Below are 18,847 nucleotides of genomic sequence, written 5' to 3'. Positions count from 1 at the left end.
CCTGTTCCAGTGCCCAATGACCCTTTCTGTGAAATTATTTTTCTGATGTCAAGCCTGAACCTCCCCTGGCAAAGCTTGAGGCCATTCCCTCTTGTCCTGTCCCCTGTCACTTGGGAGAAGAGGCCAGCTCCCTCCTCTCCAAAACCTCCTTTCAGGTAGTTGTAGAGAGCAATGAGGTCTCCCCTCAGCCTCCTCTTCTCCAGGCTAAACACCCCCAGCTCTCTCAGCCATTCCTCATAAGGCCTGTTCTCCAGCCCCTTCACCAGCTTTGTTGCTCTTCTCTGGACTCACTCCAGAGCCTCAACATCCTTCTTGTGGTGAGGGGCCCACAACTTAACACAGGATTCGAGGAGCGGTCTCACCAGTGCCGAGTCCAGAGGGAGAAGAACCTCCCTGGCCCTGCTGGTCACGCCGTTTCTGATCCAAGCCAAGATGCCATTGGCCTTCTTGGCCACCTGGGCCACTGCTGGCTCATGTTCAGTCGCTGTCAACCAACACCCCCAGGTCCCTCTCCTCCAGGCAGCTTTCTAGACAGACTTCTCCTAGTCTGTAGCACTGCATAGGGTTGTTGTGCCCCAAGTGCAGGACCTGGCATTTGGCCTTGTTAAATCTCATCCCATTGGAGTGTTTGCCTGTCCAGGCCAGAGCCTGACAGTTTCTGAAGCAGAATGCTGTGAGAGACTGTGTCAAAGGCTTTACTGAAGTCCAGGGAGACACATCCACAGCCTTTCCCTCGTCCAGCGGCTGAGTCACTTTGTCATAGAAGGCGATCAGGTTAGTTTGGCAAGACCTGCCTTTTGTGAACCCATGTTGACTGGGCCTGATCACCTGGTTCTCTTGCATGTGCTTCACGATAGCACTCAAGAGATTACCTGACATCTTCTATAATGAATGATCTAAGGACCCATGTAGCTTACATGCTACTTTACCCAAGGCCTCCAAGAGCTGTTGCAAGCTCTGTGGATTAGAGGACTTTCAGCAGCAGAGCAAGTCGAGTGTATCTTGAAACTACTACTTGGAAGCTACTTTGAACCAGACAGGTGTTTGAAGAACAGAAGTGTTTGAAATTTTTTCTTTTCAAGCTTCCTCATTTAATTCTGTATTTGTAGTCAAACTTTTTACTTTTCTGAAGGGTGACTTGGATAGTATTGCCTGGTCAAAATATGTGAAGAGTGTGAACAAATTATGGGGTTTTTCATTTTGTTTTTATTGACATGAGATTTCTTAAAATTTTTCCTATATATTTCCATAAATGTTTGCTTCAATAACAGTTTAGAAAACTGAAGTACTTATTTTTTCTTTTTTTTTTCCTGTTAGTAAATACCTATTGATTCTGTTTCTACAGCACTGAAATCACTTGCAAAGAAGAAATCATCAGTGATCAATAAATTACAGCTCCAGCAAGGCAAACAAGACCATCATCATGAAGCACTTCCTGAGGTAACTGCTCTCTTGTTTTTGGGTTTTTTTAAGTGCTAAATTCTTCTAATTACTTCTGTGCTGTAATGAGTTAGGTGTTTTAGCTGTCACCAGTAGTACATGAGGTATAAACTAGTTTATACTAGATTGCTTTCTGTTCACCTAGATTTCACTAATTAAAGCTTTATTTAATATAAATTTTCCTTTCCAGTTCTTTATAGAAGCAAAGAATGTGGGAACTGTCTTATGGGATTGGAGCAGTGATGTATCAAATTGGTAGTGCTCGGTATGTCAGGGGAAAATGGGAGAAACACTATCATAGAACTCTGTTTGGAAAATCTTCTGGTTTTTTTCTTGTTCTTGTTTGCTGTCTGGGTTTTTGAGGTGTTATTTGTGGAAGTGGAGAAGAGGTGATGTTTGAAAATGTGCAAATGTTTTTGAAGCCAATTTTGGGGGAGAAATGTCTATTCCTTGTTCCTAGATATCACTTGTAGTTGTTTCTCACTAAACTGAGGGTAGCGCGGAGGACTTGCAGACACCAGCTGTAGGTGCAGAAAGCTCATGTTGTCTTTGCTGTGTAGTCAGTGGAAAGAGTTGAGCACTCCTAGAAACTAATTCGGATCAAGAACCTGATTTGTGTATAAACCAAAAATCATATTCTGTCTGGATGGAAAAAAGCCTTTTCAAGAAGTCTGAAACTTATGGTTCTGTACAGAGCATTTGTCAGTGTATCTTTCTCTCTTTAGATTGCTTGTAGCAAAGAATCTTGTATACTATGGATATCAGCATTGTTACCTCTAGGCTTATCATCTGTAATGATTTTGCTGCCAAGCCAGCCTTGACTTAAGCATTTCTGTGGAGTGTTTGGGTCTGTTTCATCTGGTATATTGAGCCAACTGCAAAAGGACTCCGTAAGCAGGTCACTGGTTAAAACTTTAAAGCAATTATTTATTTGGTATTACCCACAAAAGACAGATAAGCTTTAATGAGCCATTAGGCTAAGCATTAATGTGCTCACTACCCTGACAGGCACCAGTCAGGATTGGGCCTTGCAGCTCTGTGGCCCAGATCCTGAATGGTCCCAAGTCTTCTACCACCTCCACTGATACTGGTCCAGTGATGTGATAGCTCATGAGTAGCCTGGCTAATGTCCCTGTGGTGCTCTTTCCCTTTATGATTTTATGGCATCCTATCTTGGAACCTTCCATCTTGGGTCATGCTAATGATTTCATAGAATCACCAGGTTGGACAAGACCCACTGGATCATTGAGTCCAACCATTCCTATCAAACACTAAACCATGCCCCTCAGCACCTCGTCCACCTGTGCCACCAGCTTCGTTGCTCTTCTCTGGTCTCGCTCCAGAGCCTCAACATCCTTCTTGTGGGGAGGGGCCCAGAACTGAACACAGTATTCAAGGATCGGTCTCACTAGTGTCAAGTACAGAGGGAGAATAAACTTCTTGGAGGTTTCCATCTCAACAGTCTTGCCTCTGTAATTCTTACCTTTCTTTCTCTGTACAGACTTGCTCAGTGGCCTGGCCCAAGGTCACAGGTTGGTGCTATGTGGGATCTGGGCCATGAATCCTGCATAAATGGAACCCCATTATACTGTGAATGGGGTGGGGGCCTCCAGCTGGAGTCATAGAGCGTGTTACAGCTTGCTCCCTCAACCATCTGGTATTGTTTGAGCACAATGTAACTTCAAATAGGAAAACTATTCTGTTTACTTACAAGCATAAGGATTTTTCTTATTTTGTTTTAATACCTTGACATGAACTGGTGTGAGTACTATACTCCTCATTTTGTAAATGAAGAAATATGGGGAGATTAAGAAATAAACTGGGGTCATCCTCCAAGAAAAGCACTTAAAACAACTTGCTAGTCCCAGTAAGTGTGTTCTGGTTGTAGGTTTGTGTGACGAGGAATAAAGCAGTGAAGTTCAGAGCTGCAGGGAGATCTGTGTGCATGACCAAGGATATTAAGCCTTCCAGCTTGGAAATCAACTGGAAAATAAACAAGTTAACTTATATTGTGTCCCCTAGTGTTTGTCTATTACCCATAGCAGCAGCCACTCGGGAAATTGCAAAAATCTTCCTTAATTGCCTGTGAAGATCAAATGCAGGGCTGAGTGTGGTGGTACTGGTGGTAAGGATCGCTCAGCGGTGCTGTCTTCCTTGTTGCACAAACATGGAGCAGATACCAGACAAGCCGATGCTGAAGGCAGAGATGATCTCCATTTAAAACCAATGAGTTCATTTAAGTCTACACAAACTGCAAGTCATCTTGTTGACCACAACGTAGAAAATGCTGCAAAACAGGTGGAGAAAGGAGCAGGGCTTTCATCTAAAGTTAACTCAAACTCAGTTGTGCTCTCGGAGCCGTGACAGCAGTTTACCTGCAGCAGCTTCATGGAACAGATATTCACCTGGAGATCTAAGGAGGGCTTGCAGCAGTGCCTTTCAAATCCAGTTTGTTATGAGAGAAGACTCTCACGTACAGGCTGCCTTGCCACTCAGCTTTTGGTTAGGTTTGTGTACTGGAAGCACGTGGTAGTCTCTGCTATTACTGTCAAAGAGCAAATCTGCATATGTTGCATCAGGGCTCCATGACTGCTACTAGAGTTTGTCTTCTAAACCAAACAGTGCTGGTGTGAATAAAGATGAAGAGGAATTAGTGCAATTTGCATGTTGCTTTTCCCGTGCTTACTAATAATCTACTGGACCATTGGCATGGCTTTTTATAACCAGTTTGCCATCTCCTGTCTCTTTTGACATATTGTATTTGGTATTTAATGTCAGTCAATTGTCTTCTCTTCCCCCTCGCCCCTGGCCTTTCTGCTTAAGAAGCCCTTTTTTCATCTTCAACCAATCTGTGATTCTCTGGTCAGTAACCTACAGGACTCCTATACTTGTTTCTCTAATCCAAGACAGTGTCTAGATGAAAATAGATTTTAGGTTGTCTGGGGTTTCTTTTCTTTCTGAGCTTGCTCAGATATGAATTATTCCTGAAGTCTGAAATATTACTTATGAAATAATAAAACTGTTTCTCAGTGAAATATTTAATCTTTCAGTGATTTCCCTTTTTTTCTAAAGGAACCTTGAGAAGTCTATCAGTGACACTACCACTTTGACTGTAACTTATCTTAAACATCTGAAATAATAACAACTTGGAGAACCAACTGTATCAGACACTTAAGTTTTTTCAATAAATCCTAGAAACTTGACGCCTTCTCTTGATCTACTGCAAAACAGTCTGTAAGCACTAGCAGATTTTAAGCGTAAGTTCTGTCTTACTGGAGTCACATCAGATAAAATGAAAATCAAGTCAGCAAAAAAAGAGAGCAGGGAAAAAAAAGCGTGGAAAGCTGCTGTTAAAAGCTACTCTCATCTTCCTTTGTTGCCACGGTGACTTGCTTTCATGTCTAAATAGAGAGATAAGGTAGATTTCAGTTGTCAAGTCTACAAAGGCACAGAGTTAAAAAACATTTCTTGTGTTTTAAAGGAGCTAATAGCAAGCTTGCCTGTGGCAGAAATGGTCCTTGGTTCATTACTTCTGGGCTGACCTTGTGTGTAGACTGCAAGTTATACAAATAAACCAAGGATAGTCAAGTTAATTAGCTCCTGACAGGGTACTATCACTTGCTTACTCACCTATTTGGACAGCTTGTTGTGTATAAAGAACTTGTCCTTGACTTCTCAAGCCGTAATTGGAATTCTCGAGAAAGAGAAGAAATTGTCATGCGTCAATATTCTGAGCTGAGCACGTCCTTCAGGAAGAACACTTGTGTAAGAGTCTTTCCTATCCATAGGACCTAAACCAGGACACTTGGGAGGGGAAAAAATTATGTGTAGATTTGGCAACTTTTATTTCATTCTCTTATAGATTTGGGGTGAGGTTTGGTTTTTACTTGCCTCTTTCACCCCACTTTGACTCCTGTTACTAGCATTAGGTATCTAGTTAAAGTTTTCATCTTACACAAAGTATTTTTTTCTGGTTTTCTGTTTGTTAGTAGGTCTGAAAATACTAAGGTTCTCGGATTACTGGGAGAGGGGAATAAACACCTTCTATTCCATTAGTTTCAGAAATACTGCACAGTAATTAATGTTTACTTCCATTCCTGTCAGTTAAACACCATGTTTCTTTATACATCTTGCAATTTAGGTGAATATACCTCACAAAGGAAAGAGCTTCACAGAAACATTAGATAACTTTGGAAACCTTTTCTCAGGTTTGCTTCTGCCTCTTCATTGTGGTTAAGGCTGGCTAGAGCCAGTCAGCTTTATGTAAAAAGCCCATTTTCAGGGAAATGTGTTGCCATTGTCATTGGAGAGACATGTAAGTTCTATCAACTATCATATTTGCCTTTCCCATCTCACTGACCCCATATTAGCTGGGCTAGTCAAGGGCAGATCTTGAGATCCTTTGTTGGGAACTATTTGTCCTTCCCTTTGCAAGTCAGGGTGTGAAACAATGTGGTCAATTCTCTACTTTTGCTGCTGTGTCCTTTCTTAGCACATGCTGGGGAGAACAGAATTGTTGTGACTGCAGCAATCGTACTCTTATGTTGTGCTCTCTTTGACTCTAAATTTCATTGTCTTGCAAGGATCCTAGCAATTGTAGGATCCCTTTCCTTCATCCAGCTTCTTGTGAAAGAATGTCTGCTGAGTTGCATTATTGCTGATATATTTTGGATGAGTTTGGTTGCTTGCTTGGTTTTGTGGCATTCCCAATAGTCCTTGTGAAGAACTGACTGCCTAATTCTTTTTTTTTTTATTTTTTTTTTTATTTTTATTTTTTTGGTTAAAGCTCTTCTTAGCAGAAAATTAGAGCTGAGAAGTAGTGACAAAGAGCAGGGAAGATACGAAAGATTTCTTTTCTTCTTGGAACTCAAGTAAAAGTACATTTTTCTGTAGTACTGATCTCAGTTAAATCTGTGAGCCAAGTTGGAAGAACTCTGCTGAGTTGCGCTGTTATTGCTCAGGTACCAGGTAGCTTCTGATAGCCAACTGATTGGCATCAACAAATGGGATTGTATAACCCTGATTTGTCATGGGCAGATGGCTGTGTGTGTTTCCACTTGTACAGCATCCTTGGCCAGGGAACTGCCTGGTCATTGGGTCTATGTGTACCAGCATCTTATTATGCAGGGTTTTCTCTTTGTATTACTGGAATAAAAGTTTGCATGAACTCTTGTAATGCACTTTGCATGCATAAACACAAATTTGTAGGTCTGGACAGCTGCGTGTAGTGCAGGAGGAAGAGAAGGAGCTTGTATTGGGATGGGGAAGAGTAGAGTGCAAGTCTACTTTATTTCTGTAATGACCCAGCTCACTTCAGGATCTGAAGCATTGCTGCACATGAGTACCCAAACTGCTAGTGAAGCACAGTATTTTCTGTGCTGAGAAGATCTTCAAAGGTTCAAGCAGGAAAAAAGGCTTAAAAATACAGCAGAGATTGAGCGGAGAAGAGATTTGGAATCAGACTCTAAAACAAACCAGAAGTTGATGCCACTGTACCATAGTGAAGACACATCACTCCTGCCGTGCTCCCACATGGATTCTTGTTCATGATATGCTGTTTTATAGCTGTTTATTTTATAGCTGCAAGTGTCTCCACTTTGCTTACTTGAACTGAAGTATGTAGTGGCTAAAAGAAAACTTGTCCTTTTTAATCACTAGTGTGCTTTTATTACAGGACTTCTGCAAGCAAGAGTTTCCTTTTGTAAAGGACATCTCCTCAAAAACAAACTTGTGTTACTTTTTGTGCTGTTCACTTTAAAAATGGAAGATTTCAACTATTGTAAGCTTGAGGTGGATGAGTAGTAGAAAACTAAAGGTATCCACAAAGGCTAACTTTCTTCTATAAGCTACGTAGTCAAAACTAGAATTTATTTGCTTGTAGTAGTAGCTGCTATGTAGAGTGAATCACAGGTGTATTGTTTGTGTGCTGTAGTGATACGTTTTAGTAGACGCATTTTTATTAGTTAATCTTTGTGTAAACGTAGCAAAACTTCAGTGGGTAAGGTGGTTGCAACCATGGAGAATATCACAGCTCTTCTCTTTTAGAGTGTTGCCTTTGATTTGCATATCTGTTACTGAGCTTAAAGGAAGACGCATATAATCCAAATGCACCAAACACCTACTCCCACCCATACGAAATTTATCCACATCACATGATGCAGTGAGAAGCAAGATATTGAGTAGTGAAATGGGTTGTGGTGTTTCAGCCCTGAAGGCAATTAATTGTAGACATGACATTTCTTCGAGGTGTGGGGTTTTTGGGAGCAATCTTGCTCCTTAACAGCCCATGTGAGAAGATTCCCTATTAACATAGAGTTAAGTGAGTATTTCCTCCCCTCTTTCCATATAAATGAGCTCTCTAGGTAGTGAGTTGCTGTAACAGAGACCTAACCTTTGGAAACAAAACAGGACAAAAGAAAGCAAGTTTAACTTTTACTCTGAAAGTGTGGTGAAAATGCAGAAATTTGTTTTACTATGCTCCACCTTTCAGTTTGGCATTGATCTCTTGTGTTCATTCTTCTAGACATTCAGCCTGAGTACAGAGCTGGGATGTGCTGAAGAGGCTGTGGTATGGCTATAGGCTGTGTTTGGATTCTTCAGAGATGATGGGCTAATTTGATTTCTAAAGGCTCATATGAAATGTCTAATGGAAACCTAAATAACCCAGTAAAAAACCCTGGGAATTCTTTTTAAAGCCACTGTGAAAGACTGCAGTTGAAGGCATTAGTCAACTTTGAGACTGACTCATTAACTGACTTGCATTTCTGACTGTTGGAAACAAAGAATAGCTGCTTGGCTGATGATGGGCTTGCTTCCTGATAACTGGTCTTGGTTTTAGTACAGTGACCACCTGCTGTGAAGCACATATGGACTCCTCACAGTATTGTGTTCTGGCACATACTGGGGGGGACCCAAAATATGTTTCACTGACACGAGCTGCAACTTTTTTGCCTGTCTGAAACTTATTGCTAGTGTGGGAGTGATACCTCATTCTTTAGGTTTCACTGTGTACCTAAAATAGAGGCTTCCTGTTGCATAAAGACAGGGGGGTTGCCTGCATACAGGCATTTAGGAGTGTTAAGTGAATTAAGTAAAAGTGTGAGATAAAGTGGATGCTTTTAAAGCATGTTAAATATTTGTGTGGGTGCACTCCATTTAGACATAAAATGGCTTTAGTTCTCTTAGCTTAATCTTCCTTCAAAGGGGATTAAGCTAAAGTGAACATAAAGCAGATTAAACTCCTGTGTGGACTTTAGTGTGAGTTAATTTACCTTCCCTTCCCTGAATGTCCTTCTATACCATGCCTTTCAGGATGTTTTAGGAAGTGATGAAGCTCTTCAAGCTTTATTAAAGCTATAACTGATTTGAGTATCTGATATTCGGTATTTCAGAATAACCAGCATGCTCCATTGAAAAGGATAATGCAGAGTCTCCTAACCAGTAACTGTCCTTGGAAAGCATCAACAACATGTGGAAGAGTTAAAGGGCTAATGATGAATATGCACGTACACAGCCTTAGAACAAAACGGATCAAATTATTTTTGACCATTTAATGACAAGCTCACATATTAAAGCTGTATTGATGTTTTACCATAATATCATCACAGAGTTTGGGGTTGAAGAGGACCTTTGGAGGTAATCTAGTCCACCACTCTTGCTCTACTAGGGCCACCTAGAGCCAGTTTCCCATGACCATGTCTGGATGGTATCGTTCCCATTGTTAGGTCTTTGCAGTTTACCTTTATTGAGATGTGCTTCTGAACCCAAGGACCCTGGGTGATCCTGTCCCCTGCCTCTAGTCCTGATGCTCTCCATCGGGGCTGGCAGTTGAGTAACTTGGCATGATCCTTGCCTTATTAGGTTTCTTGTTTCTGCAGCTATATTGTGTCCAAATAAGTCGTAGCCCATGGAATCTGATTTTTTTGTGTGCCTTATGTAACTCTGGTAGCAGTATGTGGGCTTTGGTAGCAGCTCCTATGCTAACAAACTTTAAAATAGAGCATTTCTTATGTATGAAAGCCTGAAAAAGGCTGCATGTGATTCCAGGAAAGTTCAGGCTTGGAGGGACCTCAGCACTCTCTGGTCCAACCTCCTCCTGGATGCACAGCTTCTCTGGGCAACCTATGCCATAGTGTGTCTCTAGTGGAGGGGGGAAAAGCTTCTTCTCATATCAAAATGGACAGGCGCACACTCTCCTGGGTGGAAAACTGGTTGGATGGCCGGGCCCAGAGAGTGGTGGGAAATGGTGTGAAATCCAGCTGGAGGCCAGTGACAAGTGGGGTTCCCCAGGGCTCAGTGCTGGGTCCAGCCCTGTTCAATGTCTTTATCAATGACCTGGATGAAGGCATCGAGTGCACCCTGAGCAAGTTTGCGGACGACACTAAGCTGGGTGGAAGTGTGGATCTGCTGGAGAGTAGGGAGGCTCTGCAAAGGGATCTGAACAGGCTGGACCGCTGGGCAGAGTCCAATGGCATGAGGTTTAACAAGGCCAAATGCCGGGTCCTGCACTTGGGGCACAACAACCCTGTGCAGTGCTACAGACTGGGAGAAGTCTGTCTAGAAAGCTGCCTGGAGGAGAGGGACCTGGGGGTGTTGGTTGACAGTGACTGAACATGAGCCAGCAGTGGCCCAGGTGGCCAAGAAGGCCAATGGCACCTTGGCTTGGATCAGAAACGGTGTGACCAGCAGGTCCAGGGAGGTTATTCTCCCTCTGTACTCGGCACTGGTGAGACCGCTCCTCAAATCCTGTGTTCAGTTCTGGGCCCCTCACCACAAGAAGGATGTTGAGGCTCTGGAACGAGTCCAGAGAAGAGCAACAAAGCTGGTGAGGGGGCTGGAGAACAGGCCTTATGAGGAGCGGCTGAGAGAGCTGGGGGTGTTTATCCTGGAGAAGAGGAGGCTGAGGGGAGACCTCATTGCTCTCTGTAACTACCTGAAAGGAGGTTGTGGAGAGGAGGGTGCTGGCCTCTTCTCCCAAGTGACAGGGGACAGGACAAGAGGGAATGGCCTCAAGCTCCACCAGGGGAGGTTTAGGCTGGGCATTAGGAAAAAATTCTTCACAGAAAGGGTCATTGGTGCTTTGTGTGTGCTTTTGTTGTTGACTAAAAAGCAAAATTTAACACTTACCAGGGTAAACATTGTGGTGTAAAAGTTGCTTTTACTTTAAAGGTCCCCCTGAGAAATGGGAATTTGGAGTGAGTAATTACCTCCTGCTTAGGTGGAGACCTTGTTGAAACATTCTCTGCTCAGGATTCTAATTTTCAGGGTTCTTTTTTTTTCAGGATGTTTGTCCAGGTATGCCTGTACTTCTACTGCAAATGCTTGTGGCGCTGCCTAAAATTTGTGGTCAGGAAACTAACAGGTCGATGTGAATTGCAAAGAATCTGTTACAATACTAAACCTGGAGCTGCCAGAACTATGAAAATAGGTAACTGCAGAAATACTTAGTTTTGCATGTCTTTGCACCTTTCTGCGTGTGCTAAAAATAGTATCACTTCATTCTTATAAATAAACTGTTAAATGATTCCAATATAAAATTAGCTTGTCTGACATGATGCTTTCAAATACTGTTCTCTTACAGAGGCATCACTGAAAGGTTCAAAAAGTAAGGTACGTAAAAGATCTCATTATTCACTTTTTCTCTTGTGTCACATGGAGTTGGTTTGTTTAGTCTGCTGTTTGCTTACCATGGGAAAAAAAAAATCACTTTAGGGTTTGATATGAATTTACATTAGAACCATCTTCTACTGAAGAGAAGAGCTCTGTGTCTGCAATAGCAGGGGATCTTGTGAAGTCAATCAGAATACCCTGTGCTCCAGGGACAGGCATGCTGTGCCTCTTATAGAATAAGGGGACCACAGGTCATTGTAGAGTCCATGAGAAGGATGTGCTGTAATTAGGGTTTTCTTGGCTTGATTTCTCATCCTGTCTTAGAATTTCTGCAGTCAGTCAGTCACTACTTTATACCTCAGTTTTTTTGTCTTGAAAACAGGGATAAAAGAGGCTGAAGGCAGCAGTACCTAGATAGCCAAGACAACTTTATTCTCTGCTTTCTTTTCAAATATGTTAATGGAGAAGAGTGTTTGTAACCTTATCCTCTCACTGTAGCACTGATTGTGCTAACCCAAATACTTCTCACAAAGCATTTGTCTATATGTTAAATAACATGGTTCAACCATTTATTTCTCTTTAGTTTGAGAGGCAGTGGTGTTGGAAAGCTTATCTCGGCATTAGTAAAAATAACGTTACACAACTCAACTCATCATGGTGCTTCCAAACATACTTCTAGCACAAACAAAAAGGCAGAATCTTATTTAAAAGTCTGCATTTAAGTGACTGTGTAGTTTGACACAAAGCAGCAGAAAGCTCAACCTTTTAATTTTTTGGAAGGCATGTTGATTTTTGAACACTAAACTTCCATAGACCTCTCTACAAAGTATAATAAAATGCAAGAGAAAGGAAAATGTTTTGCTGCATTACTGCAACGTGTTGGGAGAGAGGGTGTCAAATGAAGGCTAGCAATTCCAGTGTAATTACGTGGATGGTTTGAGGCTCCTTCTTGAATAAAGCTTCAGTAAGAGTCGTCTTCACTGGCAGCTGCCACAGAAATGTGATAGACTACAAGGGCATCATGAAGCGACTCAAGGTTTTACAGTGCTCTGGGAATAGTCAGTAGGGTTGATTAGACTGGAAAACTGTGTGTGTATTTATTGAGTTGGGCCTTCTTGGGCTTTTGGATATCATATTTTTACCATTGTGAACTTCAATTGAATGATGGCTTCTATGAGAATTAATGTTTCAAAACCTCTTTTTAGCGGCTGCAAACTTCAGTAAGTGTTCACCCTGATGCTATTGAAAAAACTATAGATGACATCATGGAGCTGAAAAGGATTAATCCAGATATAAATCCACAGTAAGTTCATGGTTTCTTTAAAAACAAAATAAGGGGAATTATCGCTTCCTTGAGCACCTGGGTCCATGGAGAACTGGTTCTCTATAGCTACAGTGGCACACAGTTTGAAGATTAATTCTGCCTGTCAGCACAGAACTGACTTAAACTTTGCTGTCAAAAAGCTGATGGAAAAATGAATGATCTTTTATGATGACTGTAATAGACAAGTCCTGAGTCTATTTATCTAGCTGCTTCCTGAATCGTGCTGTCTTGGTATACTGTTGATGCATTGATTTATGGGGGCCACCTCCCCAAGGATAAAATACAACCAAGGCAGGTGGTCCTGGCAGTAACAGTGATGGCTTCTCAGCAAGCTGCATGTGGTCTTTGAGTAGGGAAGAAATAGTCCTGGTGTAATGGATGTAAACATCATACTGGTTTACCTTTTAAAACTGCCTTTAATTATCCAAACAAATTCTAACAATACAGTATAGCTGATACTTTTTTAATGCTACAAGGTGTTAGTGCTAAGAAGAGATTGACAGCAGACCATTAAGCAAGCCCCTGACTTAAGGCACAAGATGGTTTAGGTCAGAAATCAGTGGGAGAAATGTTGAGGGTTGTATTATTCAGGTTATCAGTCTGAGGTTCACTTTTATTCCCAAGCCTTAAATGAATATCCGTAAGTTAACTGCTTTTCTTTAAGTGGTCAGCCGCATCAAGAGTTAAGTCCCAACATAGTTCTAAGGTCTTGCTGCAACAATGAAACCTAAAACCTCAGTTGGAAAAAGATTATTTTTCTTGTTTCATTACAGCAATAATCCTCAGCCCTAACCACCCATCTCCCTCCCTGTCCTTCCCTTGCATAGTAGAGACTTAAAATCTCCTGGGGTAAGGACAAGGGGACATGTGTCATACTCTGTGTGCTTCTGCAAATCTGTAAGCAGTCATTTTTGTTAATGTAGCATCTTTACAGAGCTGAACTAGCATCCCAGGGGTGTTTGTACTGAGCTGCTTTTGAAGGCTGTGGGCTACCGTGACCTGAAGAGGAGGTGGCCCACATTAATTTCCCTTTATCAGTGCCTCTGAAATAAGTGTGTATATTTAATGGTGGGAACAAGTAGGTTAAATAGCCAGGTGGTGGCACATGCAGTCTACATTAACTATGGAAGCACTGCATAAAATACTCCTGGTTTTGGAATGGCTCCAGGTTTTCCATGAGATGGAGCTGAGTACGATGAGGGTACAGGCCCTGGCAGGTTGTTTCTGAGCTCTAAGAACTGCCACTGTCAGCAGAGGGATGGCAGAGAGGAGATGTGGGGCATCAGCAGCTCACCCGCATCTTCTGGTGAGGAGAGCAAAACCTTAATGTAAGTAAAAGTGGGGAAACTAGTTCCACCCCATGAATAACATTGTATGGAGCATTTGACTGGCTTTAGGTATATGAAGAAAACCACATTTACACTTCATGTTGTGTAACTTAAGCATAAATTTATTTTCATTAATATAAATTTATTCTGGTTCATGACTGCCTATAGTGCTCTGGTCTGAATGACTGTGAGCTTATAGAATCATAGAATAGTTTCGGTTGGAAGGGACCCTAAAGATCATCTAGTTCTACCCCACCTGCCATGGGCAGGGACACCTGCCACCAGGCCAGGCTGCCCAAGGCCCCATCCAACCTGGCCTTGAACACCTCCAGGGATGGGGCAGCCACAGCTTCCCTGGGCAACCTGTGCCAGTGCCTCACCACCCTCATAGAGAAGAAATACCTCCTTAGGTCTAGTCTAAATCTGCCCCTCTCTTCTTTATACCCGTTGCCCCTAGTCCTATCACTACAAGCCTTTGTAAGCAATCCCTCCCCAGCTTGCCTGTAGTCCCTTCAGGTGTTGGAAGGTCACCATAAGGTGTCTTCAGAGCCTTCTTTTCTCCAGGCTTAACAACCTCAGTCTGTCCACATGTGGGAGGTGCACCAGCCTCCTGATCATCTTTGCAGCCCTCCTCTGGACCTGTTCCAACAGTAGTTAAAAACATTTTGGCTATGGTCTGGTGACGACAGCAGCAAATGACATGCAGTCTTGTCAGGCTTTTCAGCTTTCTCTGAAATGCAGCCTTCCTGGAAAACTGTAGGGTTTAGCAAGTGAAGCATGTAGAAAAAAGCAGAACAAAACAAAAAGGACCAACAAAAAACCAAAACAACAAAACAGACAACAAACACCGTAGGTTATTCTGAAAGCCCAAATAGCATGAAAATGCAGCAAGAGAGAAGTGGCCTAATGATGACATCTCTGGTTCTGTAGAATAATCTCAAAAGATAAGTGGTGAAAATCTCTCTGCTCAGAAAATTTAACAGTGTTATGGAATAAACAAAATGTTTCTGTATCTTGGACAAGTCAAATGAGGAACCTGTGCAGCCTAATATCAGTGCAGTTTGTGTTCCATAGAGGAGTGTGGGTAGAGATTTAGCTGTACCCTCTGAATTCATTCTAGGCACTTCAATAATTTCAGACATTAAAAATTCAAGGGTTTATTCCTGTATATTATTAAATATTATTATGAGCGTGGCAGTTGTGTACTGCATTACTTTAATTTACTGTGTTGTGTTTATTATAGAACCTTAACCTAAAACTGAATAAGCCATTGTAATTTAAAGCCTTGGAGGCCACGTGTTTGGTGGGGTTTTGGAGGGTTTTTTTGAGGTTGTTTTTTTGGTGGTGGCTTTTTTTGATGCATCAGGAAATGTAAAAAGGGGTCAGAATCTGCATTATAATGAAAAGAGAGCCATTTTTGTGATGCATTACTTCAGGGGTTTGGCTTCTTTATTCTAGCTTTTGTGACATTGAAGCAAAATTAATATTTTTTGTTTTGCTGAGTTTCCTGTAGCCTTCACCCTTTAGTAAGTTCACATCTCTGGTCTCAGGGCATTGTTTGAGAAGCTGCCATTTGAATGAGGGGAAAGATTCAGTGATGTGCTTGTTGCAAAAGCAAAATGCTGCTGTGTACAGTTATGAGATTTCAATGTAAAAATTCAATCTTCATATTTTTAAGAAATCCCGAATTTTACCATTTAAGGAAGGCGCTAAATGAGACCATGCATTTCACGAGGCCTTGTTTAATGTAATTTACTGGAAATTCTCCTGTTGAAATGAATGTATTAGTTTATGTATTCATTGATGTAAAGTTACTCAGGTGAATTAACTGGGGATACATGCGGTGGTTGTGTTACACAGCAACATATGTTTGAATTGGGTTATGTTGCTCCTTCTCCTTTCCCCTCAGGTTGGGAGTATCTCTTCAAGCATGCCTGCTGCAGATTGTGGGGTACAGAAATTTGATTGCAGAAGTTGAAAAGCTGCGCAGAGAGCCATATGATTCCGAGAATCCACAGCATGAGGAAATGCTTCTGAAGGTACGTGCTTAAGAGGTACCTAGAGGGCATCTTTTATTCATGTCAGCTCCAAACAGCCTGGTTTATAAACGTCTTTAAAACATCTAAGAGGAGGTATTGTCACCTTCCTCCATCATGTACCTGTTTAAAGATAAAGTTATACAGCACACTAATCTGGTTTGGGTGTAATACCTGCCAAGCAAGCAGCTCACTCCATGACTGATGAATGCATGTCCCCTGGCTGGAGTCGATTAAGGCACTGGATACCCATCTCTTGCTGCAGATAACAGCTCTGCACTGAGCTCTGGATAAACAGCCTTATGTGCTGTTTCAGTACCTCTTTTTCAGCATGAGAGGCATGTTTCTCTGTCTTAAACAGAATAAACGTTTTTCTTCAGTTCCTTGTATTTTTGAAGACTTATGTGTATCCCAATGGCAAGCCTCTAACTTTCATTGCATAGGACAGAAGGGTGGGAGGTGATGACTTACGTGTTTATGTTTACCAAATATATTTTCAAATGTAAACAAAATCAAACTACTCTTTAGATAATACATGCAGCATAGCATAATACGTAGCAATGGGGTTTTACTTCATACTTTCAGCAAAGCCTTGCACTGGAGCAAATAATACAAGTATGTTTTTTAGGAAGGTCTTCTTGAAACCATAAGCAGGGGTAAAGCTCTTATATGAGAAAGGAATTGAGGGAATAAAGTGGGTGGAAAAGAATCTAGTAGCAAGTCCCAGTATTTCTTCAGCTTCTGTTTCTGACCATAGGTAGTGCAAGATGCTTCAGGTAGATGGCAAGAAACATAGAATAGTGACAATGAGCTTATCTGCAAGCAAAATGCCTTCTTACAGAATTTTAGAGATTTTGTAAACACATACCACCTATTTGGGGCCTTTTTGATTATTTTAAGCGAAAATATTGAAAACTTGAACGCTACCTGTGCTTCTGCCCCCATCTGACTTTGTCTGGGATTTTTATAGCATAGGATGATGGAGCTGCCTTTCTACTCTGCCTTGAAGTGTAGTGCTTTACGTAAGTTATAGTGGGACCCTCTGGAAAATTTACCCTAGTTACTTGAGCTTTCACATACTTCTGAAAATCCCAGCAGGCATCTTATATAAGTGCTTACAGATGAAAAAAGTATTTCTAAAACACCTCAAATGGCCAAAGAGTTCCTGTAGGTGTCTGGGAAGCTGACTTTAAGGTTGACTCCTTGCTGGGAGGTCAGAGTCTCACCCAGGAGGAGTCAAAAATCCAGAGCTGCCCCTGAAGCAGTGCTCTAGCCACCAGGTAGGATGGGAGAGGTGGACATTCATTTACTGCAGGTGTTTTGCTTTTGCAAATTCTCATGTCAAATGGAAATATGTCCAAGGGTTTTATTCTGCTTCCAAATGATGCTGGGGAAGAATAGGCCTGTTGGATCTCATCCCATGTAAGTATTCTGCTGTGTAGTCCCTGCAATGGGTAATTCAAGATCCTAATGTCTATCATTTATTCATGTTTACCAGGAGGGCACTTTATGAATGAGAGAATGATTAACTTAATGTGATTGAACTAATGAATAATATTGTACTTACTGTTGATGGATGAACAAGAAAGGTGCCTAACATGATTTAAACAATGATATCTTATGCAGTCATTACAAATAGAAATCTTTAAAGTTTTAACCTTCCTACGGCAATTCATTTTAAATGTAGTTAGAATTGTTAAAATTAATGCAATTTCTGGGTTGTTTATTCGGGAAATTTTCATACAGCTCTTTCCCTTGGATAGGCTTTGTCTAAGTGCTTTTCTTGAGGCCCCACTCGCCAACTCATGTTTTATGTGGAACACCTCACTTGATACGCTTTGGAGAGGATGTATGTATGGTATAGCACATGAGGTGTCTGGAAATGTGTGTATCTGTCACATGTCAATTTAGGCAACTTTTGGATGCTTAGCAATATGATATTTAGGGACTGAAGTTGCTGGACTAGTCCAGCTAAGTGGATTTATTCCAGCTGAGTATCTGGCTTGTTAAATCACTTTGGTCTTTTATTTTTATGCAAGATCAATGGATGATTCACCCCTTAGTTAAATGCGAAGGTGGAACATGCTATTTTTGTATGGTTTTTTTATTTTTATTTTTTTTTAATGTTCTCTGATTTGCTTTTCAGCACTATGGTAGCCAAGTCAGCACTCTTGATTTATAACCCTTCTAGAGATCTGCAAAAGATGTTGGAGAAAATATTGCTGCAGAGCCTCAGGGGCCTGAGGGCTAATTGCCTGCTGCTCTGTCAGAGATTTACAACCAAATTCTAGCCTGTTCCTGTCTCTGCTTATGGAGACAGACACTAGTTTGATGCACAAAGCATGAAAAAATCCAAGTCCTTCTGTGAGGCATTACAGCAGCTGCAGATAAGGTCAGAAGGGCCTCATAAGGCTGGAACATCTGCAATATTTAAGAGCAGTTTTGGCTTTCTCCCTCATCATCCCTGGGAGTTTGATTTGCTTTTATGTTTGAGTTGCCATGATGTTACATGAGAAATTAACTTGGTTGAAAAAGAAGTAAGAAGAAGGATGTGGAAGTTTAATTATGTTTTACCTCTAATCTTCCTAGTTGTGGAAATGCTTGAAGCCTAATTCACCACTGAAAGCTCGGATTTCAAAGCAATGGTGTGAAATTGGTTTCCAAGGTGATGATCCTAAAACAGACTTTAGAGGGATGGGTCTCCTGGGCTTATATAACTTGGTGTAAGTATGTTCTTCTGTATATGGATTTGTGTGCCTGAAATCATGAAAAGCAGCGTTACTGGAAGATTTTTAGCAAGGCTGTTGGAATAACTTGGAAGTTTTACAGGCTTCATATTAAAAAAAAAAAAAAGAGAAAATTAATTTTCTAGCTCAGCATTTTGGGGACATCTCTTCTGGAAGGGGTATTTCTTTTGATATTCCTAATTCAAATGGATGATGTGGCTCGCTAAGCCAATTTTTTGTTTGTTTCTCTGTGACACAGTAAGTTAACGCTCTCTTCCCACAAGAAAAAAAATGTAAAGTATGTTTTCGCCAATATCTAGATCTCCTTAAATGAAATGCCCTGGAGTGGGTGGGTGGGAGGGTTATGTTACCGTTCAGCTTTCT

The 18,847-nt window shown here is 41.4% G+C and overlaps 1 protein-coding gene across 3 annotated transcripts in view; it reads left to right on the top strand.

Moving 5' to 3' along the window:
- Positions 1-18,847, top strand: part of ELMOD1 (ELMO domain containing 1) — a 48,255-nt gene that overhangs the window by 18,020 nt on the left and 11,388 nt on the right. For 2 of the 3 annotated variants that reach the window (XM_069883437.1, XM_069883439.1), the window contains exons 2-7: positions 1,346-1,440; positions 10,722-10,867; positions 11,021-11,049; positions 12,255-12,352; positions 15,611-15,740; positions 18,327-18,460. In XM_069883437.1, the coding sequence (XP_069739538.1) occupies positions 1,424-1,440; positions 10,722-10,867; positions 11,021-11,049; positions 12,255-12,352; positions 15,611-15,740; positions 18,327-18,460 (554 nt within the window). In that variant the 5' untranslated portion in view covers positions 1,346-1,423. Of the gene's footprint in view, positions 1-1,345; positions 1,441-7,114; positions 7,256-10,721; positions 10,868-11,020; positions 11,050-12,254; positions 12,353-15,610; positions 15,741-18,326; positions 18,461-18,847 lie in introns of those variants that run through there. The other variant, XM_069883438.1, reaches the window with a different exon arrangement.

The sequence above is a fragment of the Phaenicophaeus curvirostris genome, chromosome 1 (genome assembly GCF_032191515.1).
Source record: "Phaenicophaeus curvirostris isolate KB17595 chromosome 1, BPBGC_Pcur_1.0, whole genome shotgun sequence".
NCBI classification, from domain to species: domain Eukaryota; kingdom Metazoa; phylum Chordata; class Aves; order Cuculiformes; family Cuculidae; genus Phaenicophaeus; species Phaenicophaeus curvirostris.
Note: the sequence above shows the minus strand (reverse complement) of the source record. Positions and strands in the feature narration are given on the sequence as shown.